The sequence below is a fragment of the Antedon mediterranea genome, chromosome 11 (genome assembly GCF_964355755.1).
Source record: "Antedon mediterranea chromosome 11, ecAntMedi1.1, whole genome shotgun sequence".
NCBI lineage: Eukaryota > Metazoa > Echinodermata > Crinoidea > Comatulida > Antedonidae > Antedon > Antedon mediterranea.
The window spans coordinates 9402993-9430992 of NC_092680.1; the positions used below are offsets into that span (position 1 = coordinate 9402993).

Here is a 28000-nt window from a genome sequence, read left to right on the forward strand (position 1 = left end):
CCCCTGTCAATACAGAAAACATTAATACACATGCGCAGTAGTATTTCCTGGTGATTTTGTGTACAGTTAGTACGTCGTCTGGTTGGTGCTGGATGGAATAACATTTGAGATAGTGCCAACCGAAGCAGCAAAGTGTGGTACGGAATTCTCGTAGTTAAGTAAAGACTTAACTCTCTTATTTTGCGTGCTTTTTAGGTTGAAAAGGCAGTTCCACAGAATTCCACTCAGATGGAAGAATTAGCGATGACAAAATCTGGTATTAGGATATACAAAATTGTGCTGCTAGGCTCCGGAGGTGTAGGAAAAAGTGGTAAGCTAGCTGAACCACCATGATTTGTCTGTTTGTGTGAGCTTGTCAGCCTTGTTGGTGGTGGTTCCATTTACGGTATTGTTAGCTAATAGAGGGCTGCATAATTTTAGGCATACCGTAACTGTATTACCTTCAATTCCCACATTACCTTCAAAATAGTTTAAAAAAATATATATTTGCACCTGTGTTGCATGGCCTAATCTAAACTAGGATAAATAAGGCATACACCCATCATCCAGGACAGGTTTTACATAGTCAGTGCTCTAATTGTTCAACATATGGGTTGGTCAGAATATGAATTAAGAAATAAGTGAGAACATTGTGAAGAACTGTCACTGTCAGTCTGCCTAGGTAGTATTTAGGCCTACACGAAAATAAACTAAAATATTATTCATATTTTGTATACTCTAGCTAAGTAACTGTACCTACTACAGTACTACTGTATCAATTTCAAATGATTAAATAAAACGCTGTGGCTAAAGATACTGTACCGTATCCTAACTTCTATTTGCTAAAGGTACGGTAATGCACAAGTCAATTGTATGACCCACTATACGGCCCCCGGGAGATGTGCGTCATTTACAAATAATTACTGACGCAGGGGTGTGTCCAAAAACTTAGATGGTACGTCAAATCAATGACCAATGGTGTGTCAATGTCTGTCACTTTACCATCCAAAATATCATAAAAAACATGGTCACAGTGCGTCAAAATGGGTGCGTCATGGTCACCTAAAGGTAAGTCACATTATTGACGCATGCCATGGGTGCGTCATGGTATTCAAGGTATGACGCACATCGGACAAATGACGCACCTCTCCCGGGGGTCGTATAGTGGGTCATACAATTGACAAGTGCATAAAATTGCATTACGTCATAATCAGCAAATAGGGTGCTGGGAAGTGTGTGACGTCATCGTATAAGGACTTTCGATTTTTTTTCATATCGCGTCTGTAGAGAATCCCATTGGCGGCGCCAGGCTGCATGGATATGGGCGCTGATTCTGTGACTCGGCCCCGGGGCTAAACCTAGCAATGTTAAATCCAGAAGTTTAATAACGGGCGGCAACTTCGATGCTGTAAGCAAGCTCATGTGCTTGGTGGACATTACCTAAAGGGTTTAAAACATGCACTCAATCTCAAATATTATTTCATTATACAACATACAGTAGTAGTATTATAATCCGATATGTTGGAAATTATAATTCAATGGTCGAAATCGTGTTGCATCTTGTTCATTCATCCATAGTTACTATATGAGGGTTTTATTTTTATTCTAAATGGCCTATTTAGGCCTATATTTTTTATTAAACTTTGTTTACAGATGGTGACCATAAACAACAAGCAAATGCGGACAATAAATGGGCCCTCAAATACTATGATTTAGACAGTAGCGCCAGGGCTGAGTCACAGAAATCAGTGCACACATTCTGCTGGCCCCAGCCTGGCACCACTTTCCCTACACAAACAAACTATAGGTTATAGTACGTAGTAGGCCTCTTTTGAAGCGGTTTTATGTATTCTAGAATTAAAATCAACATGTTTTGGGTTTTCTAACAGACGTACAGTAGGCTACATTTAGTTTTTGTCACACACGACGGCGATAATAGCGATAAATGAAGCATAAAGAAAATGTGCGGTTGATACTGGTTTTGAGATATGAAAACAAATCCAAAGTTCTTACACGATGACGTCACACATGCACCACATCCCCACTGGCTGATTATGCAAACGGAAGTTAGGATATGGTACCGTATCTTTAGCCCTGGTGTTAAAAAAAAAGGTCAATGTTTATTCAAGGAGCTGCACCATGCACATTATACTGTAGGATGTTCACAAACAAGGCAAGTGCAACTAAAAGGAGGAAGATCCAAAATATTTCTGATACATATTTTTCAATATATGCTTAAAGGGATGACGAACAATTGCCCCATAGAAAACAGCATTTGCATGGAGTCTTGGACATCCTGAACAACGTCATATGAGAACAATTGTTTACATTTATGATGTCAATTTTGTTGGGTCTGAGGGCGATGACCATGTACAAATCTGTTCGCTTTCATTACATTACTGGATAAATCATTTAAAATTCATTGTGATTCTTCAAACAGGAATTAAACAAAATGTTTAAATAATAAAATAACTATAATTTGATAAATATTATAATAATATAAAACAGAACAGATATATACTGTGTGATATCATATTAAAGCTACTGTATTTCTTTAGTGTAGTATGATGATAATAATAAACTTGATAACATAGTTTCCTCAATTTTCATGCAAAATAACATGATAATATAAAAATTATATTATAAAAATGAAATGTTTTTGGACATTTGTAAAATATGGAAGTACTGTTATATACGTAAAAAATGACCTTTGCAAAATACAGCTTTGATATCAATTATCTTTTCAGATGAATTTAAAATTGCTGCTAAAAAATGAGTAATTAAATTTTGTTTTTCTACAATCTGTAAATATGAACATAATTTAATGTTTACATCCTTAATACATCGCTTACTAAATGAGATTAAAGACACCTTCCCTACAATTTGGGACGTTTTGTAAAAATAATACATATATATTACTTTAAAAACATTAAACCAAGTCATTCCTTGTCTTAAATGTACGTTTTATGGTAAATTATGATAAAAAGTGAGAAACAATGCACTACCTAAGTAGTTCGCGGCGACTGACCTCTCGTGGACGGTCTTTAGGCTAGGCCTAGTTTTGTAGGCCTAGCTGGTAAACATCGGTAACGTACGAACATCGTACGCTAGCTATATACCTAGCCTGACGTTGTATAGTTGCTGCATTAATTGTCTTTCTATTTTTGCCAGACTCCGTTAATACAAATTGGGGAAAACCCGGTAATTTCGCTGAAAAGTTAGGAGTCTTTCATTTGTTTTGGCCTCACGATGGATCGAAAAGTGGGTCCATTTAAAGACGAAAAAAGTTATCTCAATAGGACCACAGTATTATTTTTACATTAAATATAGTTTGTGATCTTAAAATAGATCTAAAAAACATAGGGAAGGTGTCTTTAATTAAGAACATATTACATAACTATTAAATATTTAATAATTATTCTGCTCAAAACTAATGAGAAAAATAAATACTGTATGGTACTGTATGTTTCCTAGAATGTTTCCTAGAACACTTGTGATAGGAATACACAGTGCTGCTATTAAAGTTATTGGTATTAATTAATTTAATGTTTACATTCCTAATGTAGCTAGTGATATCAATTAAGAACTTATTACATGAATGTTTAATAATTGTCTACTAAAAAAACCCCAAAGAACGGAATAGAATGTATGTGGGAATGAACTATTGTTTTGATTTAGCTTGTTGTAATATTCCTTTGTCCCTAATTATGCATACACAGTCAATTTTAATTAAAAATATTGATTTGTCAAGAATAAATCAAATACAACCGTAATTTTGGTGTCAACAAAATACAATAATGCACACAATCTATTGATCTTTTGATGTTGGTATTGATTACTGTAAAGTGCACCTTCTAAAATTGCACTCATTTTTGAACAATACAAATTTGTGGGTTTGGTATTATTAATCCATTGTTTATCAAGTCGATTGTGTTTTTTTGTGCATTTTTTAGGCCACCAGGAAAATGGTAGAATTAGACCATTAGTACAGTATATATTGTAATTCATTGTTTTAAAATAAAATGTATGCAGAACTCATAATTTGACCGAGTGAAAAGGGATGTCTATGAAATATATTTTTTAGAGGATATCCCCGATAAATGAAAGGTGAAACCCTTAATATTACAAGGACTCCTATAAATTTGGTATTTCCTGAATGGCGTTATACAGTAGAACCCCTCCTATGGAAACCCCTATTTAGGGACTCCCATACTAAGAGGACACATTCCCATGAAATGAATTTGGGGAAATTTATGTTTTAACACTACAGTAAACCCATTTTCACAAGACACCCCTATTTAGGGACTCCCATACTAAGAGGACACATTCCCATGAAATGAATTTGGGGAAATTTATGTTTTAACACTACAGTAAACCCATTTTCAAAAGACACCCCTATTTAGGGACTCCCATACCAAGAGGACACATTCCCATGAAATGAATTTGGGGAAATTTATGTTTTAACACTACAGTAAACCCATTTTCACAAGACACCCCTATTTAGGGGACACTCTGTTGGGTCACAAAGGTGTTCTACTATATACAGTATATGTAAATATTCTCTAGTTCTTTCATGTCCTCTTGATATGAGTGTTCCCTGAATAGGAGTGTCCCAAAAGAGAGGGTCTACTATAGATTTACACAGTTATAATAACAATTCATATAAAAATGTGTTTTTTTTTCAGCTCTTACTTTGCAGTTTGTAAGCCACAGTTTTTTAGACTATCATGACCCAACAATTGGTATGTATTGCATTGTTTTTTTATACCATATATTGTAATAATAAATTAATACTATGAAAATAGAGATGCTGTATTTATTCGAATAAGGAGGGTTTTTAGGGGCTGTATATTCGAGGAAGGCGTATATTTGGGAGAGGAGTTTTTTGTGTGTAATATGGTAACATGTACAGTATAATCAAATAAATACTCCCTAGATATAAGAAATGCATCACAATTAATATCAAGAAGTAATAAAATACTGTAAAAATTATATATTAATTTCTTGGTATTAAATTATAGATCATGTCAATTAATAAATTCTAATTGTGTATATATGTATGTGGCGAGGTGTTTATTGGAGGAAATAAATAAATGCCTGGGGCGTTTATTCGAGGGGGGAGGCGTTTATGAGGGGAATGGCGTTTATGAGGCGAATTTATTCAAAGGAGGTATAAAAAAAATAAAAATGGTAATATGTTTACCAATTTTTACAACCAAAAAAGAGCTTGATTTTTGTTGACCAAACAAACAGAACCTGATAGAGGATATAAAATATTTCTTGATTTAATTCAGACTCTTTGGTTATTTTTTAGGTTAGGAAAACCATGACATATTGAATCCACGCCTTAATTTATCATGCCATTTTCTAGCAACATTTATCTCCTTACTGTGTTTATCATTACTAAATGCAGATGATGCATTTAGGTATTCCAAACTTAATTAGGTACATTCTGTATTTCTTGGAATTGAGTACTACAGTAGAGCCAAATTGATAATTTATTATTTTACTCCACCTTCCCTATATAAACGAACATTTAATTAACTGCAGCTTCATTATTTTTTTTGCTTTACCTTCCCTATATAAACGAACATTTAATTAACTGCAACTTCATTATTTTTGGAAATTGAAATCCCAGGTCAATCATTTTAATTGCACTTTCTAATAAGAAGTCTTCGCCACAATAATTGTTTATACTGTAATTTTTTTTATTACGGATAACTACTGCAATTGTAATTTTCTGTATTTTACTGCATAGTTGATGTTGGTCTCCCTTCTTGTTTTCTTGGGCCTGAATAATTTAATTTTATATATGTGGAAGGTTGTGTGTGTGTTAAACTTAGCTGCCTCACCAACACTGAATTGACTGAACTAGCAAAAAAGCAAACATTTTTAGTAGAGAGTTTTGTAAATTACTATTTTACCCATTACTTTACTGTCCTATTGGATCAACAAAAAAGATATTCAAAGAGAAAGAGATTCAAATAAACTTTTATCGAGTACAATGACCTTATCATATAGGGTTTATTTTTTCTAAAAAAGTTTAATTTGTTGATCAGGCAATGATTTATACTACTGTATTAATATTAATTGTTTTTTTTCATAACATTTCACAACAAATTATTTATGGTACAGTATTACAGTATAGTAATTACCATAATTTATTTTAATTAATGAAAGCTAATTTATGTAGGAGGAGTGTTGCCTACATACTGTAATCCTACAATCACTAAATACTAATTTGAGTAGAATACTCATTTGAGTGGAACAATAATATATTCTGCATAAAACACTGTAAATGATTTACATATACCTCTATACTGTTCGTGGCTGTTTGACCACTAGCAATACCCAGTCAATCGAATAGTAAGACTAATTTTGTCTATAGTACAGACTGTATAATAAGTAGAGGTTGTAATTCAGCTGTTCCCAGGGTAGTCAATGGCCTGTTTTCATTGGTCAGTTTGCTCTACGCATTCTGTGCTCTGTATGGACAAAAGATTTTATTCATTAAATACAGGGTTGAATTCTGCACTAAAATGTCACAAGATAGGATGTTTTGGCCTTAGAATAATATATACAATCTTGAAAATTATAATTTAAAATATTTTACAAATATTTTCAAAATTATTGTCCCACAAATGCTACAGTACACTACTGTAATTAATATTTTTATAATTTCTAGGAATTAAAACAATTGAAATTAAAATTCTTATTAATAATAAGAATTTTAATTTCAATTGTTTTAATTCCTAGAAATTTGAGTTATTTATAATTAATTTTCACTTTCTATTTTGCTAAATTATGATACTGTTTGCTAATACTGCAGTGTTAACTGTTATAATTAAGTTTTTGTTTAAGCACCTGTAGCCAGACCTTCTACTTAACCACTAATTTAATTAGATGTGCCCCACAGTGCATTAATCAACCACTAATTTGATGCTGATAATTATAATGAGATGTTGCCACGCCTTCTATTGTTTAATCAGACATAGCCACGCCTTCTATTGTTTAATCAAACATAGCCAAACCTTCCAATATTTAACTAGACTAAGCCTTCCACTGTTTAATCAAACATAGCCACGCCTTCCACTGTTAAATCAGACATAGCCACGCCTTCCACTGTTAAATCAGACATAGCCAGGCCTTCCACTGTTAAATCAGACGTAGCCATGCATTCAGTGCTGTGTAATCAGACATAGCCACACATCCCACAAGTCCAGGCTAACGATGTTTTGCATGGCATTTTTTAGGCCTGTCTGCCTAGAAATATATAGCCTAGCTAGACCCTAGAGTAGAACCAACGGCAAACAAACTTTTCTCGCCAACGTGCCCTTATTAATAACATCATTATTCTGTTGTATGTGGTATGATAGTAGGCCTAGATGTTCATTTTATAAATAATATAGCTTACATAAAGAGTTCAATTTTTAATTTTTAATCCTACACTTGAGAGTTTTAGGCAGTGATAGAATGTAAACAAACCAACTCTCATTGGTCTTCCATAACTTGAACTGCGCTGTGGGTATGGATGACGTGATTTTTAAAAAGCATTTACCAGATAACCGCTTAACGTCGGAGAAAATTTTCAGTTGTAATACGAAATGCATTTTAAAAATTTGGTCACATCTTTTCCATTTACTATAAAACTATTTACAAATTTTATAGAATGTACATTTTTTTTAAATTATTTTTTTTAGTTTAAAAAAATCTAAATTATGGTACCTGCATATTTTTATGGAAATGTTATTCTTGCAGTGATTGTTAATTTATGGATAATGCATGGAATTATACAAACGTTTTTTTTAGAAGAAAATGATAATTAACCTTTTTCTTTTATTTTGCTATGAGATTTAATTTCATACTGAACAGCTTGGATTGTTTTTCAAGCCAGAAACAACAAAGAAAATGAACCAAAATGAACAATAGGTCACTTGACTGATCTGAAAGTTGAACGCACTGTTGTTAGTTAAGGCCTACATGGTTAATACCATTGTATTGTACTCATATTATAATGAGATTCCTCAATGGCAAATAATGAGTATTTATTGTGTTGCATATTGTGATGAGTTAGGCTTTGTTTTCTGCATTATTTATTCGCAAAGCAACCCTGGGAATTTTATGACTACTACCAGTGCCTGGATACAGCTATTGTTAGTTGGATTGACTCATGTAATTAATATATTACTACAACGTGTTTCTGTACATATTATTATAAATTAACATTTCTATTCTTTACACTTATTTAAGATACTTATATATTTACCTTTTAAAAAATTCACAAAAAGTGTATGCAATTAATTAAGGTGTTTCTTTATTACATGTATATTATAAATTAATATTTCAATTATTATGTGAAGGTTTTCAGTCTCCATTAAAATTAAAATGTTTGATCTGTATGCATTATTTTAATTATTATATCTAGTTAAGCTATTATTATTCATCACCGAATTGTAAAAGATCTGCTTAACATTTTTTTAATTTGTATATTATGATCTAAGCTGCACCACTGGCAGAATTAAGTAATTTGTACTTTAATGAACAGTAGTTGAAATAGTGGACCAAAGTCACTATTGTAATTATAGTATTCAACATTAATGCAAAAATTAATACTGTACTGTATGTGCTGCAGGAGCCGCAGATATAAGGATGTTCATTGAGCATTAGACTTTTTAATGTTATTGCTTTTGTTTAGAATAGTTACTGTACAGTACTTCCTTCCAATAATTCATATTAACAGACCCAGAAAAGAATGATTTAGTTGCTTTTCAGATTTCTATTTCATACACCTCAGTGCTTAATGTTATTTACAGTAGGGAGCTTTTCGATTTGCTACGACCTAGGAACTACAGTAGTTCGATTGGGAGTTGGCATATAACCTGCTGTCAAATAGTACAAAATTGCTCATATTATTCTTAGCACTATAGCCAACTCTTGTGTCCAAACAGTGTATGGAATAATGCTGCTTATATAGGTATCTGCACATAATATCTTTGCAGTCTGCATTTTTTGAAGCACAACATTTGCTCATATCAATGAAGGTTACAGTACATAGTAGTATGTTCCAATGCAATAAACATTATAATATTCTGTGCATTACTGTTGATCTTGAAGTTAATTATATTTCAGCATTGCATTATGTAGACTTCTTATTCAGCTAGTAATGCTGCAAAGGCAATTTTTGCATAGCATACCAACAAGGCTATTAAGTAGTGTTTATCAGCTCATTAGATTAGCCTACCAAAGTCCTTCAATATTAATCCATTTCGTAGTCCAAACGAATATAAAAGAGTAGATATTATAACAATGCTGCATGTTTATAGCCCTTTTAAAAATAAATTATCAGAGAGTTTTTACACCTACAGTATTAATGCTTCTCCCTCATCTTATCCACGACAACCATTTAGTTTTCACACGCTAAATCCTACTCATCTTAATAAAAAATGCGCTACTTGTTGTTAGGTGCTACAGAGGGGTGCAGTGGGTAAAACCTACTTATCACTAATGCTCACACAAGAAAACTATACTCGAAAGAACTGTTTTTTCACACACAATTACTTGTATAAATCCATCCCCTAGACTAATATCTACAGTACCTGTACATTCTACATTATCATTTATACTACATTCATAATTTATGGACTAGTTTTATGATGATCTTGTTAGTGATTTTAAGACCTTATACTGTATGATTCATTTCTGATTCCCTGAAGTAGATTTAAACTTCTTAGATTTTTATTCCAAGGTCTGTAAAAATCAAAACCTAGAAAAAGTAATAAGGATATAATAATTGACATTAAATTTACATTGTTTAATTCCTAGTTTTTGTTTTATAAGTATATTTCAATTATAGTGCAAAATGTACTTTAGCGGACTACAGTATATTTACTACAAAGACGCAACACAAGGAGGTACAGTAAACAGATTTTGAGCAATGATGAGTGGTATCATGTAAGCCTACTCCTCAAAAACAAATAAAACATCAAAATTATCTATAAAATTGGCAAATTCTCAGCTAGTGCATCTTCCTATACAAAAAAAACAAGCTGGTTTGAAAAGGTTGTTTATCAACCCTATCGGTGGGTAAAACAGAAAAAGGATAGTATTTATGCAGGCGGCTTTGTGTGGTTTGAGTCGACTTCATACAAAACTAGAAAGCCACTCCAAGAGTGCATACCTCCGCCTACTGTAAAATTGTAAAAAAAAATATATATTTGTGTGTGTCGTAATGCTGTTTGTGATTTAGGCTAATTTCACTTCAAGCCACATGTGTATGCGAGTTTGGTGTAATGGTTATGTAACAAGCCTTTCAATTAACAATAGCTTCAGTTGACTAACAACGCGAAAATCAAATGAGTGAATTTGAAAAGAAATAGGTTTTTTAAACTACTCACATAAAAAATCGTGCACATTAAATCAAATTATGTTTTAAAATTACAAATCACAAATTATAACTCTTGCCTCTTAAGTACAAAAATGAAGTTTTTTGGACAAGTAGTACTCGAGAAAATGCAATTTCAGTTCATGGTACTTGTTACTTTAAGACTGCTCGCCGGCTTTTGAAAAATTCTGTTATCTTTTAACTCTAGCAGGTCTGAAAAGTATACAGTACTAAAAAGTGGTCCAGAATTGGGACCATGGTCCCAAAATGTAATGGAATGGTCCTTGACCACATATCTATCTGTATATTCATTTTGGTAAAGATCTTGTAATTACTTTTTGAGTAATCCTGCTAACAATCAAAAAAGCAAAGACACGCTACCGATTACATATACCTCCTTGGCGGAGGTAAATTATCACTAAAAACAAAATAAAATGCAATGTAAAGTTATAATCATATTATTACTGTAACTGTTCAAAACATTAACTAAAAAATTTTAAAATTATCTATAAAATTGGTCAAATCTCAGATTTTGCATCTTCATAAATAATAACTTCCTAATGCTGACAAGTTAAACTCTAAGTGTTGTTTAACAACCCTCTGAAATATAAATAGGGTATGTCAATTAGTTACAAAGATATTGTGTCTTAAAAATCTTCAAAAGTGCAATTACAACTAAATATTTTTGGGAAAATGTTCACGATAAACTCACAGATAAAAAAGATAATAGCATTTGAACAAGGACTTTTAAAGATATTGGTCCATAAATGTAACTCCAGACCTCAAGAAGAGTAGTGGCCACTGCTCAAAATTGTTCGTGGAGAACTTTTGATATAGTGTGGGTAACATTCACTTCACAATATCAACTTTCAAAATGTAGGATCCAAGAGGTGGGGACGGAATCCATTTTCTAGTAGGCATCTTTAAAGATGTATTGTCCCCCAAAATCATGAAAAATAAAGATTTTTAAAATCGGACTTTGAATAGGCCATTTTGCAGTTTTAGTGAAGTTGTTCACTTCCATAAGAAAAAAAAACGGGGGAAAAAAATTATTTCACCTATAAAAAAACAAAATAAACAGTTAAATTACCCAAAAACTCATTGTCTTCCAGACAATTTGACCATTTTTTGCTTTAAATTACATTTTTCTCAGGTAAATAAATTTTTTTCAGACCCAATTTTTTGTGAGAGTGAATAACTATTATGTGACATTAAAATAACATATTCAACAAAAAAATTAAAAAATATATTTTTTTAGGGGGACAATATATCTTTAAGCTACTGGTTATGGCCTATACAGTAGTCATATTTGTTTAAATACTGTGTACCGTATATTTCGGTGTATAAGTCGCACTTTTGACACGCAAATTTGACCTCTAAATTAAGGATACACCGAACATAAATGCCTCACCACACAGATTGTACATATCGTCACCTCGTTTGCTAGGCCTGAGTAGGCTAGGCCTAGCTACAGTATACTAACGTAACAGCAACCTGCTTCTGCCTAGTTTTCAAGGCATTTTAGCATGATGTTATACTAAATATGATGAAAAGATTTGTTCATTATGGAGCTGCTGTTTTAGGCGCTCCGATAAAATTTCATTTGTAAACCTAAATAAAGGACGCCGTTGTAGATATAACAAAATTATTATTACAATAATATTGATTACAATTTAAAAAAGATTGTTTTTATGAAATATAAGGTACGTCTTATACATCAACGATATAAAAAATACCGATATTTTACTCTCAGTTAGGGGGTGCGTCTTATACACAGGTGCGACTTATACACCGAAATATACGGTAGGTCTGGCCTTAGTTAAGGCTAGCACTCTAGAGAGTAGAGTAGTATATAGTAGGCTATGCTATAAATAATAAATTAATATTATTACCAGAATCCGGGCTCAGTGTATAGTGGATGGAAAATAAGGTTTAACCTAGAAATAATTGCGTACAAAGGTTTTTCAACGTTTTTGGATTCTACTCTATGTCATTAGTCACAGAAAAAAAGTCCCGAGAAATCGGACCCTCTGAAGGGGTCATTTGAGGTCAAATTAAGTGGAAATTAACATAAATTAATTAAAATATCTTAATATCAATCAATCTTAGGCAAACTTTGTGTATTTATCATATGACTAAAGTGAATTCCATTGATCATCTTATTTATCAATAATCATGTTACCATAGCAACCGTTGCTATGCGTAACTAAGGAAAATTAAAATAATTAATAAAAAATAGTTATATTGTGTTTGAAATGTTAAAACTGATGAATTATGTACTGAGAGATCCCCTTATATCAACACAACATATTGCCACTGGAATAGGAATGTGGTTGCCATGGTAACAATAACAAATAAATAAATAAAATTAAATAATTAATAAAATAAAATTTTCAGGTCTATCAATCTTATTTAAAATGTGCATGTGCATTGTTTGTTCATGTGCAATCATATTGATGATAATATTTTATAAATATGGCATTACCCTAGCAACCGTAACTAAGGAAAATACAAATAATGAATAAAATACTATAAATAATGTTTAACGATAGTATTTAACTATATAAGATTGTAATGACTTACTATAATAGTAACTGCTTTTGAAATGATAATTTACCATCACATGATGATGTTTTGATCATAAACCATTACAATCAAACAGCAGTATGGCCAGTGGCAGTGGTTACCATCCATTTATTAAAGATGTATTGTCCCTTTGACTAATTCCAAAAAAATAAAAAATAAAAAATTTCGAAAAAAGGTGGGTCATTTTGAAGTATCATAATAGTTATTAACTATCACCAAAAATGTTTCTAAAAAAAAAAAATTTAACTGAAATACAGACGTTTTTTTGTTAAAAAAATAAACATATCCCATAATGAAACGCACTTGTTTGGCTACTCTGTATGCATAATCATATTCCTTTTAGTAGAGTAAATGTTTTAAAAAATGGTTTTATTAGTAGATTAAGTCAAACTTATAATTCTTTTACTTTAAGAAACCCTGAGTTAGATATCTTTAGTAATAATTTCCGTAAGTTTTTGTAACATTGTTAGTAGTTTAGTTTAATGTTTGTTATTGTATATGTTCGTGTTTGTCTGTGTTCCCTCCTGTAAGTGGTGAACCATCAGCTCACTGTTGGTTGGGAAATGAATAAATAAATAAAAATAAATAAAAACTTCCTCATGATCTGTGTGAAAATACCTTCTTAACCGTGACGAGTTGTAAACAATCCTAATTTAGCATATGCATTATGCGTACTCATGGTTTGAAATCTTTGTTTACTTTCGCTCGTGACGATTTTCCAGATGAAATGTAATTAAACTAATTTACCTGTTAATTACGTAAAATTGTTGTTTTTGGCTCAAATTTTCGACTTAAAGTGAATAACTTTAATATTACTTTGATATGGCCACTTTAAATTTAGAATATTTTGACTTTCATTTTTTTGTGTTTCAAGGGACAATACATCTTTAAAGCATTTTATTCCACATTTAAAATTGAAATTGTATCGCTCTCTTTAACACAGTGTACATTAAAATATAACAGATAATTGCATACATACTATTTGGAGAATTTACTTATCATCCTCTAACACCATCAGTTGGATACACTACTCGTCATCACTTTCATCATCATCAATGTCGCCTTCGATGTCAATTATTGGGCAATTTTCGCATCCTTTTCGCATCCTTCTAGCTGGCATGATCCACATGTAGATGTACACTGTAGGCCATATCGTCTGCAGCCACATCGAGGTGTACCACATCCAGTCTTACAATTGCAATGTATCATTTTGAGCAGATGAGGTGGTGCAGCATCCTCGGTTGTCATTTGTAGAACTAGGCGGTTGTCTTCTTCCTTCCATCCCCACTCCGATAACACCATATCTGTATCATTCATAGACCATGTCATAATCTGCAAATATACCCTTTGACTATGAAAATCGGTTGCACAATCAGTAGGTGGTAGTCTTTCAGGCCCAACAAATGATTTGGAACCAGCAACCTTCTTGTTAAAAATTCTCCTCCTCGAACTTAATGTTTCACTGCTACTTCCTCCAAAGAGAGCCACCATCGATTTCCGACCATATTCTTCAATCTTTTTCTTAGTTTGACAATTGGATGTGAAGACTTTGGCACAAGAGCTTAGAACTTTATCATCACTAAGCAGCTTTTTAAAAGCTGCCTTCTTTCCAACGCCATATATTCTTGAGGTCGTATCGCATCCTGTAAGGGCATGACAAAACAGGAGCTTTGAACAAAGGTTAGATCAAAGTGCTTTCTTTAAGGGGATGATATCTGTCGCTTTTGTAGCTGATGCTTTGTCGGATCTAAAAATTATCCTATTCAAGCTTAGACGGGTATGATGCAAAAGGAGGATAAGAAGGTCTGTATCCTCTCCTATGAGTGTGACTGATTTATTCTTGGCAGCATTAATAGCAGTAGTTGCTATGAGAACATCAGCATCACCCGGTGCATGGATGACTTCTACACCTACTGACTCAAGCTCTTTTCCAAGCATGTTGATAAATCTTTGTTTGTTGTTGGTATTACTCAAAAATTTCTTTTTCTTTGTGTCAAATACTGTAGATTCGTCAAATTTGACATCTAAGTGGTCAGCTTTTCCACGCCTCAAGTTTGTAATATCTTTTGTTGTTGGTGTTCCATAGCCATCAAACACTACTATTGTGGATGCATACTTTCTAACTAGCTTGCAATAAGACGTAATAATTTCATGGTATAACTCGCCCTTCTTCCATGGCAGTAGTCGGTGTATTAAAGAACCTCCATCGAAGACATAGATGTCAGTTTTGGGGACGGCATTATGACATAGTAATATGTCTGACGATTTCTTTTGTCCTTGATCAATAATTGCGTGAAGCAATTGCGGCTTGTCTGCTTTCCGGAGCAAATTCTTTCCTTCAAACAATGATGGGGGAAAGGGACTCAGTTCAAACGTAAGCATTTCTTCCAAAGACAGGCTCCCAGTTTGTGACACAATGAGACATCTTTGAAATAAGAGTCCAGGATCTATAGATCTGTCAGGTGCAACAACAATGGCACTTGCATCAGCTAGTGTCCTGGCTCTTTCCTTTCTTTTAAATTTATGTGAGAAGACTAACTGTTGCTTCATTTGAGAGATGACACTTTCAGCTACCATTTGATATTGAAGAACATTGACATCATCATTAGCTACCATACCATTTACAATATTACGAAGGGTTGGTTCCATTGAAAATGGTGAACATCCGTTGAGTTTAGCTAGCAATTTATCAGTATCAATTGTATCTCTGTGTATACTAGAAGGCGCAGCCTCTTTGTGTTGATCACTGGTTGCAAACGTTTTATTAGTAAATGACTGCATGGATTCATTGAATGCTGACATACATGGCCTTGTAAGAACCCACAACATTCTTGAATGTTCACTCATCTAATACTGCCTCTGGTTAGACCTCCTGTGCTTTTTACCGACCGCATCAGGGTTTTCTCGATAGCGAGGTCACAACTTACACCAGCCCAGAATTTATTTGTTCGACGTACCACATTCAAGCCTTTGCAAAAGCGGTCATATACATCAGGATGATCGTCTTTGAGTCTGTTCATTTGTTGTAGGTAGAAGTATGCAGATCTCAGGTAATTGACCAAATCATTATACCCATCACCTTCAGAAATGCAAATGTTATCCTGGTATCTCTCCCTTAGCTTATTCTTCATGTGTTTGTTGGTGTATGGTTCTGATTCATCATCTATGAACTCTTTCATTCTTTCTGTGAACAAATAGTAAAGAAATATTTAAAATAACATCTGTTTGCATATTGTATACAAGTGGAAGTCAGGTGGCGCAGCGAGTAGGGAGACGGTCTCTTGATCGTGAGGTTGGGATTTGGCACTTGGGGTGTTTCCTTAAACAAGGAACTTTATCAACGTTTGTCCCTCTTCATCCAGGTGTATAAATGGACCAGCGCTTGCTAGGAAGGTAAACAGACTCTTTGTGCGGGAGGAGTTGCATTGTACAGTCTGGCCCAAACGTTAAAGAAAGAGAGATGGGCACTCCGGCTGCGGCAGCCACCTTTAACTTCCTTTTTTACAATATATTAATAGTTAAACTCTAAGTAAGATTGTGAATATATGTTCATACCTTTTCTACATCATAAGCATGGCCTTTAAATATTTAAATTAACTTAAATATACTTCCATGATAATAAGCTACCGTATGTGTATTCATATTTCAACAATAAACTACAACAAAGGTACAAGGAAGGTTCTTGTTTTCATATACCTTTTCACCACCAATCCTTGAAATATACAACACTGCAGATAGATATATCTGGAGTACGGTAGCCATCGCCACGGCACAAATGTATCTAGACGGCTGCGGAAGGCAGATTTTCGCAAGTAGGTACAGTAGTAGGATAAGTGTTGCAAATGAAGCCATAAAAGGAGTATTAGTTTTCTTTCAGATCTTTGAATACGTAATCCCTTGGACACCCTATTTAGAGGACATCTGCTAATAAAAGGACACTTTACTGTAAAACAAACAAGTAGCACTAGCAGACCAACCCCTATCCCTATTCATAGAATGCCTCTATTTATATTTAAGGGACCTGTTGTTGAGTCCAAAGAATTGTACATTAATAAGGGTTGTTCTACTGTATTACTTACATGAAACAAAATAACAAGGATAGACAATGTGTTAATAAACTACAAGGTAGAGAAGTTTTGAATTTTTGCCATCAATTTATTCCATTTACTTAATAAATAAATTGTTCTTGTGGGAAAACATACTTTATTCTATAGCTTCTTCAATATACAATTGTATACTGTGACATTTAATAATTTATGTATACAAGTCTGTCTGGAATTAAAACCAGTAGTCTGTGGCTTATGTATTCAGATTGTTGGAAATATGAAATATATTTTATTTAATATACAGTAGTCACAGTATATTTGATATTGGTTTTTTTTTTCCTAAAATTGTGTATCTAAAATAATATTGTAATAAGGTCATTCTTGTGCCTAGCCTGAATAAACTGTCAATAGCCTCCTCTACTCGAAGAAGGGGATATTGAGGGGGTTATGAAAAAAAGACCATTCCATTTCATTGATAGGGGAATTATACAGTAGTACTAGTAGTATATTCAACAAAAATTCTTTGTCTATTTCATATCAATTGTATCCTATTAAAAGTTTAGTACAATTTAATTCAGTGCAAACTGCAGTGAGCGCAGCTTTCACGCTCCAGCAATTTCAATGCAGACTTCGAATTGCAGTTGTTTACCACTTGAAGATTTGAACACTTCCATTATTGATAGGGTAGTCACATTATAGCAGTGTCATGAAAACGGGATCAGATAATTCAAACACAAACACAGTAAAGCAATGTTTTTAATGCATATACTGTACAAATGGTAAATATGTGATAACTGTTGTTACATATAACCCTATGTTTACAATCTGATATAATGGAAGTTACCAGGCATATGTGCGTACATCTAATCAGGCAGCAAACCTGTGCGAATCTGTCTTGCTAATAATAATTTAATAATAATAATAATTTAGGTATTTGTATAGCGCCAGAATCAACTAAATCGAAGTAAACATCAAAGGCGCTTATATTGGATGTTAAAAAGATGCGTTTTAAGTTCTTTAAAAAAAATAGCAATAGAAGGTGATTTAGTAAAATGACGAGGGAGAGAATTCCCAAGAGAAGCAGCAGAGAACATAAAAGACCTTTGTCCATAAGATTTGGTGTTAATTCTAGGAACAAGTACGGTAGTAGGTTTTGATCAGCCGAACGAAGACAAGCAAGAGGGGTCAAATTTACATGGACACCAAATTGTTTTTGCATTGAAATAACAAGCAAAGCAAGTAAAATTGATATGCGTGCCTAGCTTACCTGGATAAACTGACATTGACCTATTCTCTTCAAGAAGACAGCTACAACTTGAATATATAAAATCTTATTAAACACCCTTATCAGATAATGGTACATTTCATGAACCCTGCCCTCAAGTGGGAGCATCTGAGAGCAAAGTCTAATGTCAGTTTATGTTGTGTTTTTTCTTTTTTGCATAGTGTATAGTGAATACTTTTTTCACATCAATTTATTAGAGTTTATATAGTAAATTAAAAATACAGAGTGGTCTAAATGGTAAGAAGGTATCAGTCAACAGAAGACCCTGGTTCAAGTCTCAGATTGTTTTTTCTTCATATTTTATGTTTGACATCAATTACAATGAATCATACTGTACAGTAAATAGTCAGAGTATTAATACTTGATTATTTTACCTGTAGCTTTAAGCATTAATATGGTAATTAATAATTATCTTTGCAGAGGACGCATACCAACAACAAACTGTTATAGATGGCGAGTCTGGTCTTTTAGATATTCTTGATACAGCAGGCCAGGTAAGTGTATTAATTGAATTAGCAGCCTTGTGGCTCTTAAATGCTTTATGCACAGTCGATGTTTAGTGTTGCCATGGTGATGCTTCATGGAAGTAGTGAATGGCTTTAGTGTAGAACCTTGGTGATTGCATAATAAATAGAAATTATTGTAACATAATAATGTGCAGTTTGTTTGTACTTTGATTGATAATGTTGCCACGTTCAGTACAGAAAATTGAAAAGAAAAATGTCCAGGAACAAGGCCATATACATAGCTGCAGTCGCATGCGCAAATTTGAGTTTGACCGACTGACATAGTGAGATGTAGAGTCGCGTTTGCACGCAACTAAAAAGTCAGATATGACGTCTCTATTACCATCCAAACAAGCTAATCAAGTTAAGTTCCCGAATTTTTTTTTAAATAAAAAATTGTCGAGCATTCAGCTTTATGTGTGTATCCTATTGCTTTAGAACTGGTTGAAATTGTCCAAATTCTATAGTAAAGTATGTCAATTTTGTCTATACAGTGATTTTGTATAAATAAAATTCCTACACACTGTAATATAATAGTTGGAATTCGTTGTCATGAAAATCAATAGCAGAGAATATGTTTTAAATACTGTTCTTTTCAAGAACAATTTTTTTCTTACCAGCAGAAATGGGTCTCCACAAAAACGACAAAAAAGAACTGTTGTAAAAACGGTTTCAAAAACCCCAACGAATTCTGGTCTCGATCGCGAAGAACCATTCTGAAACTGGTTTCCGTGGAGAAAATTTTTTCTGCAACATAGTTGCGGTCTCAATTTGAAAACTCGCAGTCAAAACTGTGCGATAAGGCCTAGGCCTAGTCATTGTTATTTCTCTAGATAGTGAATATTTTATTTAACTAAAAAATGTGGACTGATGCAATTACAAGGTTCGTAATAAATCTGTGGGAAGAAGAAAATATGAGGGGAGGCTAGTGGGGAGTCGGCAAGACTCACATGTTTATAAGAATATTGTAAAGCGTGTGAAAGATGTGTTCAACTTGACAACATCGGCTGCACAGGTGACGAGCAAATTGAAAAGGGTGTTATGTACTTATACTTACCAAGGACCACAATAGCATGTCAGCATGGCATTACCTATACCTTCCCCTTCTATGATGAATTCTTGCGGATCGCGCTATATGAAAAAAGTAAACATGTCATCCATCCAATCGCACTTCTGTCTGACAAACTGCATTGTGGTATATAATGACGTCATTCATAACGAACGCACATGGACGGAACCGGTTTTGTTGGCGTAATATTAAGCTGCAACGCGTCCTTTTTTTATAAACTAGAAAGCTAATCCGCGAGTGCATACCTCCGCCTACTGTAAAATTCTCCTACATAAGATTTCTCTGGGAAAATATGTATATATATTTGTGTGTCCTAATGCTGTGTGTGATTTATGCTAATTTCACTACAAGCATGTGTATGCGAATTTGGTGTAATGGTTATGTAACCAGCCTTTCAACTATTCAATAGATTATGTTTGACTAACAATAAAACAGCAACGCCAAAAACAAACGGGTGAATTTGAAAAGAAATATGTTTTTAAAAACTACTGTAAATGAAATCAATTTATGTTTTAAAATTACAAATCACAAATTATAACTCTTGAAGTTTTTTGGACAAGTAGTTCTCGTGAAAATGCAATTTCAGTTTACTTGTTACTTTAAGACTGCTTGCCGGCTTTTGAAAAAAATCTGTCCTATCTTTTAACACTAGCAGGTCTGAAAAACTAAACAGTGGTCCAGAATTGGAACCGTGGTCCTAAAATTTAATGGAATGGTCCTTGACCACATATCTATATCTGTATATTCATTTTGGTAAAGATCTTGTAATTTCTTTTTGAGTAATCCTGCTAGCAAACAAACAAACACGATCGTTTATACATATACCTCCTTGGCGGAGGTAAACAATGCCAAAACCGGTTTCCAAGAAAACCATTCTTTTTTTTATTTTCAATAGAAACATGCCCTAATAATGCAATGAGGTAGAGCTTTCGAGTAAAGTAACATACTTCATAATGGCATGTGTATAATAGTATGGTGCATAAACATCATAGCTTTGGTTTTCATATTTAAAATTTAATTACCTTTAAATTCACTCAAGCAATGTGATAATTGCCATTTATTTTACATTATTAAAAGTGTCTTGTCCCTTGACAGTGACAAAGTATTCATGCCTTCAAATTAAGCTTATTTTGAACTTGAAAATTATTATATCAAATAAATATTTACTTTTTCTACTAGAATAATAATAGTAATGATAAGAATGTATTACATAATGATTTATTTTAATTTTAAACACTATCTGTAACTAAAGCTATTTTTTAAAGTGAAAGTGAAATTGTCTGTAAATAGAATTAATTAAGTTGGCTATAAATGTGAATCAATTTCAAAACGAATGTCAATTAATTTCAGCTACTATAACCTTGTGTACAGTATATTGCATTATCTTTGCCTTCAAATGGTGGAGTAATAGTGTCAGGGCCTGTGAGAACAGAAACATTTATCTATTTGTATATTGTGGGTGGAATAGTGTGTGATGATAGATAGCAGATTTTAGGGAAATTCCCTGCTTTAAGATGCATACTTTCCTTATTAATGTAGTAAGTGTAGGTGGACTATTACTTTAATTTGAAATTGTGATAAGCTGAATAAAGAGGAATAAAATAAAGTCAAAACTTAAAATCCATTTGGTGTTAGTTAGCTTTTTCTGGTTGTCCTACAGCCATGGTACACAACTAGCAAAAATAATAAAATTATTGATGTGACTCAATGAATTATCAACGGGTAAGTTGTTGCTAATTTTGGTGACTTAGGCCAACTTCATAATCTTATCGTTTTCCATTATGCTCTTGACCATGACACCCAAGTGAAAGAAAGTGGGGTTGCGGATTATGTGCTGATAACGTCACTGTAAAATTATAGTGCAATTCCCTGAAGGGTATTTAGACTCTGTGCATAAATGTGAAAGCAGTTTTAAGACCTTGGCATTTACAGAAAGCTCTGCCAGTGTTTTTTTGTTCGCGCCGCACCTGTAGGCAGTGTTAACATTGAGAACGGAATCATAGAAACTGTATTATCGCTAAAGCTATTTTACTTGGGTTGACATTTTTGGGATTTTGTAAACTAGACTAATTTATAGGTCCATGTTGCTCAACCCAACGTACGTGCGGTGTGGTAGTACAGTAGACAGCGTGAGTTTCTGTAGTATAAAGTTTGAATAGCCTTAGTTTTACAGCCGTCTAATAAACGTCACATGATATTCGATTTTTTCGATAGGTGGCGGTATAAATTGCGCAATATTTGACTGCATGATGATTGGTGTGTACTGCATGATAAATGTGAACTGAAGGCAGAGGAGGCGTTCCATATTACTGTACCTTAACATTGATTCAACATTTGTTAATTTCTATCAATGGTACATAGATGTATAGAAAATGTCAATATTTTACAATTAAATTTCATTTATACTTTTATAAAATATTGCACAAATTTGAATACGGTCAGTGTTTTAAATTTTAAAATCTTTAAAACATATTGTAATTGTACAACTAGTTTTTATGTCTAAAAATTTAAAATAATAGAAAGGTATACCAAATTATGACAGGTTTATAGATAAAACAATTTAACTAAAATATTATAAACTGGCACAAAAATTCTTTATGTTGACATTGAGTAGTATTACTTGCAGTTAAAAATCATAAAATCATATTTTATATCAGAAGAAAAAATATATATTGAATGTGCATCTCATTTAGGTAAGCATACAGCGACCATAATAAATATAAAGCTATCTGCAGCTCGAGGCAGACACTGCGCGGTGTGCATCTCATTAGTAAACATCCAGGGACCATAATATTAAACTGTCTGCAGCTCAGGGGCAGATACTGGGTACATCTCATTAAGTAAACATTCAGGGAATGAAGCTGTCTGCAGCTCGAGGGGCAGATACTGAACTGTATGTGTATCTCATTTAGGTAAGCATCCATACACTATATTATGAAGCTGTCTGCAGCTACTGCACTGTATGTGCATCTCATTTAGGTAAGCATCCATTCCATTATGAAGATGTCTGCAGCTACTGCACTGTATGTGCATCTCATTTAGGTAAGCATCCATTCCATTATGAAGATGTCTGCAGCTACTGTACTGTATGTGTATCTCATTTAGGTAAGCATCCAGACACTATATTATGAAGATGTCTGCAGCTACTGCACTGTATGTGCATCTCATTTAGGTAAGCATCCATACACTATATTATGAAGATGTCTGCAGCTACTGCACTGTATGTGCATCTCATTTAGGTAAGCATCCAGACACTATATTATGAAGCTGTCTGCAGCTACTGCACTGTATGTGCATCTCACTTAGGTAAGCATCCAGACACTATATTATGAAGCTGTCTGCAGCTACTGCACTGTATGTGCATCTCATTTAGGTAAGCATCCATACACTATATTATGAAGATGTCTGCAGCTACTGCACTGTATGTGTATCTCATTTAGGTAAGCATCCATACACTATATTATGAAGCTGTCTGCAGCTACTGCACTGTATGTGCATCTCATTTAGGTAAGCATCCATTCCATTATGAAGATGTCTGCAGCTACTGCACTGTATGTGTATCTCATTTAGGTAAGCATCCAGACACTATATTATGAAGATGTCTGCAGAAACTGCACTGTATGTGCATCTCATTTAGGTAAGCATCCAGACACTATATTATGAAGATGTCTGCAGCTACTGCACTGTATGTGTATCTCATTTAGGTAAGCATCCATACACTATATTATGAAGATGTCTGCAGCTACTGCACTGTATGTGCATCTCATTTAGGTAAGCATCCAGACACTATATTATGAAGATGTCTGCAGCTACTGCACTGTATGTGCATCTCATTTAGGTAAGCATCCAGACACTATATTATGAAGATGTCTGCAGCTACTGCACTGTATGTGCATCTCATTTAGGTAAGCATCCATTCCATTATGAAGATGTCTGCAGCTACTGCACTGTATGTGCATCTCATTTAGGTAAGCATCCATTCCATTATGAAGATGTCTGCAGCTACTGTACTGTATGTGTATCTCATTTAGGTAAGCATCCAGACACTATATTATGAAGATGTCTGCAGCTACTGCACTGTATGTGCATCTCATTTAGGTAAGCATCCAGACACTATATTATGAAGATGTCTGCAGCTACTGCACTGTATGTGCATCTCATTTAGGTAAGCATCCATACACTATATTATGAAGATGTCTGCAGCTACTGCACTGTATGTGCATCTCATTTAGGTAAGCATCCAGACACTATATTATGAAGATGTCTGCAGCTACTGCACTGTATGTGCATCTCATTTAGGTAAGCATCCATACACTATATTATGAAGATGTCTGCAGCTACTGCACTGTATGTGCATCTCATTTAGGTAAACATCCATTCGATTATGAAGATGTCTGCAGCTACTGCACTGTATGTGCATCTCATTTAGGTAAGCATCCAGACACTATATTATGAAGATGTCTGCAGCTACTGCACTGTATGTGCATCTCATTTAGGTAAGCATCCAATTTAGGTAAGCATCCATTCCATTATGAAGATGTCTGCAGCTACTGCACTGTATGTGCATCTCATTTAGGTAAGCATCCAGACACTATTCTATATTATGAAGCTGTCTGCAGCTACTGCACTGTATGTGCATCTCATTTAGGTAAGCATCCATTCCATTATGAAGATGTCTGCAGCTCAAGGCATATGCTGCACAGCTCATACTTATTGTATGTGCTAAATGCCTTGCATTGGAATATGTATCTACAATTGTGAATTTCACTATACATTCCTTATACAAATTTAGTCTACTTTAGGTGTTCAATAAAGTCTACCAATAGGATATAATTAAAGAAGAAATCCCAGTCAATGACAAATTATTAGAATTACAATATTAAGAATATTACGTTGATGTTTTTGAAATATAAAGCATTTATATTATTTATTATGAGAAGTATACAAACAAATAATCTACAATCCAATAGCTTCCAGAAAACATTTAATCATGAGTATCACTTTTTATTCTGACAAGCTATAACAGATTGAAATTTACTGTAAAAATGAAAATAAGTGACACACATTATTTACATTTTTAGACATGATGACATCATAAAAAAATTAAAATATTTAATCATGCTAAAGATAATTGATTGACCTAGACAATATTCAAATCTGGGGGGAAATGGAATATAGATAAGCAAAATGAGCTCTATTTAATGTGATGAGACGAAAGAGACGAAAATCGTGCGTGGCCATATAATGATGTCATAACATCCGAGAGGTAAAGATTGTGGATGAATTCATATCTACAACTTATCTACTTGCATAATAAATTGTAAAAAATCTGGATCACTGTTGATCCTGAGGAGCTATAAAAAAAAAAAGTTTTAACATGCGCAAAATGTCATAATTGGTGTAGAAAGTTGATTTGAAATTAATTTAGAAATTTTAAATGTGCATGTGCGCGTAACTTTGTGTAGAACATGCCACGTAGAAACAAGAAAGTTTGCCCTTGATATGACTTAAATTTTCCCAAAGACCGTGTAGAGTCGGACAATACGTGAGGCTTGGGTTTTGGAAATTGAATTGTAAATAAGAGAACAAAAGTCTAAATTAGGTTGGATACGGGCGATTATAGATAAACTTTGGAAGAATGAAAGATATTTTCCATTGCGCCACATCAGCCCAAGCAGCTTTAATTGCATTTATTAAGAAGATGTTCAACATGAAAAGAAAAAGTAAGGGAACTATCTAAAATAATACCAAGATGACGATGTTGATGCACCTTATTAATAGAATTGTTTGTTTTTTAATCTATGATCAATCATTGAAATTCATGAATCGCACATAAGTCACGTTTCGCAATTCTTACGTCATTCAAAAATAGGAGGTGCACAACTTCACGTAAATGTCCACATGTTAACAAAGTTATGAAATGTTACGTTTACGGGTTTTTTAGATACGTGAGCCACAAAAATGACAGAAAACAGAAGAATACTGGAGAAAAGAGAAAAAAAGAAACATGACAGTTACAAGGAGTTATCTACTAATTAAAGTACTGTAGGCTATAAAATAATATTTATTCAAATTCTGGTGCAGTGCTTAATATAAGATTAAATAGAAAACCCAATACATGAGATAGATGTCATAGGGATGTGTGTCTATTCTGTTGGTCATGCTGTCTTGCAAGTTGCAGTGTCATCCTAAACTGCACTACTTCTAGGTATCAAAGAAATGTCATACAACTGCTTCAAAATACCTATCATTTTATTAATAAAAGCATAATTTAATGCAGACCCACATGCCTCTGTAGTTGTTGGTATTTTGTCTCCTCAATGCACATGCTTGTATGATCAGCCTATGACATAGCTGCTGCACCAGTTTTATTCACTCTACATTAGTTCGACAAATTGCGAATGTGTTGCCATAGTGATGAACTTGTTATTTTAACCTTTAAAAGTCAAATATACAATTATATAAATATAGTGCCATCTACTTTTTAGCAGCAATGCTACATGCTAATAACAAAGGGTTTGTTTTCTTGTATTTTTAGATGTTTTTTTACTGTATTATGTCTAAATTTAGTTGGGAATTTTTAGTTGTTGTAATACTGTATTTACATTTAAAAACAATTGCTTTTATAGATTTATTATTAACAAAATTCGGTGTAAGCTTTGTCAATTTTCAATGATTGAAAAAAATATCTTGTAGCTTACTAGTCCATTGGATAAATTCTTCAGAATGACAATAGTGGAACTGATGATGGGACGGTTCTTATACTGTATTACTTCGGCCACGCATTTTTAATGTGCTTGTTTTTAAATGTTGTCTCTATTTGGGGAAAACTGACTTTTTATCCAGGTATTCCAGGTATAAATGGCAGGCATATATTGTTTGCTGCAACAACATGTGTGTACATGTTATCTTTTCTCAAATTAGATTGGTCAACTTTGCTTACATTGCTTTATAGTCTTCAGACATAGCATGTTCAACAACTACGTGCCATTCATTCCTGTTGTGAGCCGGGTCTGTCTCAAGTGAGCCTGTGTAATTGAATACATTTTTCAAATCATCCTGTATCATCTTATTCCATGTTTTTTAGGTCTCTTCCAATGAGTCTTTTTATTTTCTTTTTTTTCCTTTAGAGATAGTTTCATGATGACTATACCAATTTAGTCTTATGTATAAACTTTGAACTCTTTTAGGCTGAATTCACAGCAATGAGAGACCAATACATGAGAGGAGGCGAGGGATTTATCATATGTTACTCAATAACAGATAGAAGAAGTTTTGAAGAAGCTGCTGAATTTAAGAAACTTATAGAACGTGTACGCAATACAGATGATATACCAATTGTACTAGTTGGAAACAAATACGATTTAGAAAACCTACGAGTAGTAAGTTAAATTTATTTTTGCCCCGATTTTTTTTTTAGCTTAGCTAGCCGATTCTCATGCAGTATCATCGCATATACTAAAATGTATTTAAAAAAAATAAATATAGGTTTTAGTATGTACTGTATATACAATATATTATGCTGGTACCAAATTGTTTATTTTTTATATTTTAAATGAGACAAATATTAAATGAAAAAAAAGAAAAGAAATATTAACACTATCACTTTTGTAGGTAACCCTTGAAGAAGGCCAAGCACTTGGTCGTGAATTTGGTTGTCCATTTTTTGAGACGTCAGCAGCCCTTAGACACTTTGTTGACGATGTCTTCCACACATTGGTCAGGGATATAAGAAAGAAAGAAAAAGCAATAGCAATGGAAAAAGACGCTAAAAAGAAGAATAAACACAAACTGAGGAATCTCGTACATAGAGTGATGCGCAAACAAAAAAATGGAACATTGAAATCATGAATAATGCAAGTAAAATTGACTTAAATCATGGTGCTTATGTCGGGGGATGCGATGAGACAATTATCAAAACAACAAGACCTAAATAAAAGAAAAAGATCACAAAATTCAAGAATAACTAAACAAAGCACACAGTATATACAACATTTTATAAAGAAGAAATCTCCTTTCGAATTTATATTTGGTTTGAATTTTTTCTTTTTTTCGAAACTTGAAGGAAAAAGCCTGACAAGAAACATGACGTAACTACTCTTGACTATATAAAAATTGAATAATCTGACTATTGATGAAATAACTTGT

The 28000-nt window shown here is 33.4% G+C and overlaps 1 protein-coding gene across 1 annotated transcript; it reads left to right on the forward strand.

Annotated features, from left to right (window-relative positions):
- The first annotated feature begins 107 nt into the window (after positions 1-107).
- LOC140062482 (GTP-binding protein Rit1-like) lies at positions 108-27999 on the forward strand. Its single transcript, XM_072108719.1, has 5 exons — positions 108-310; positions 4665-4721; positions 18698-18771; positions 27043-27234; positions 27467-27999. The coding sequence occupies exons 1-5, from the start codon at positions 229-231 to the stop codon at positions 27701-27703; spliced, it is 642 nt and encodes a 213-aa protein (XP_071964820.1). The 5' UTR covers positions 108-228; the 3' UTR covers positions 27704-27999.
- Position 28000: the final 1 nt, after the last annotated feature.

Excerpts from the sequence above, each read along its gene's own strand:
- LOC140062482 (XM_072108719.1), top strand. The coding sequence starts at position 229 with ATGGAAGAATTAGCGATGACAAAATCTGGTATTAGGATATACAAAATT. Across the intron at positions 4,722-18,697 it reads CTATCATGACCCAACAATTG|AGGACGCATACCAACAACAA; the intron begins GTATGTATTGCA and ends TTATCTTTGCAG. Across the intron at positions 27,235-27,466 it reads ATTTAGAAAACCTACGAGTA|GTAACCCTTGAAGAAGGCCA; the intron begins GTAAGTTAAATT and ends TCACTTTTGTAG.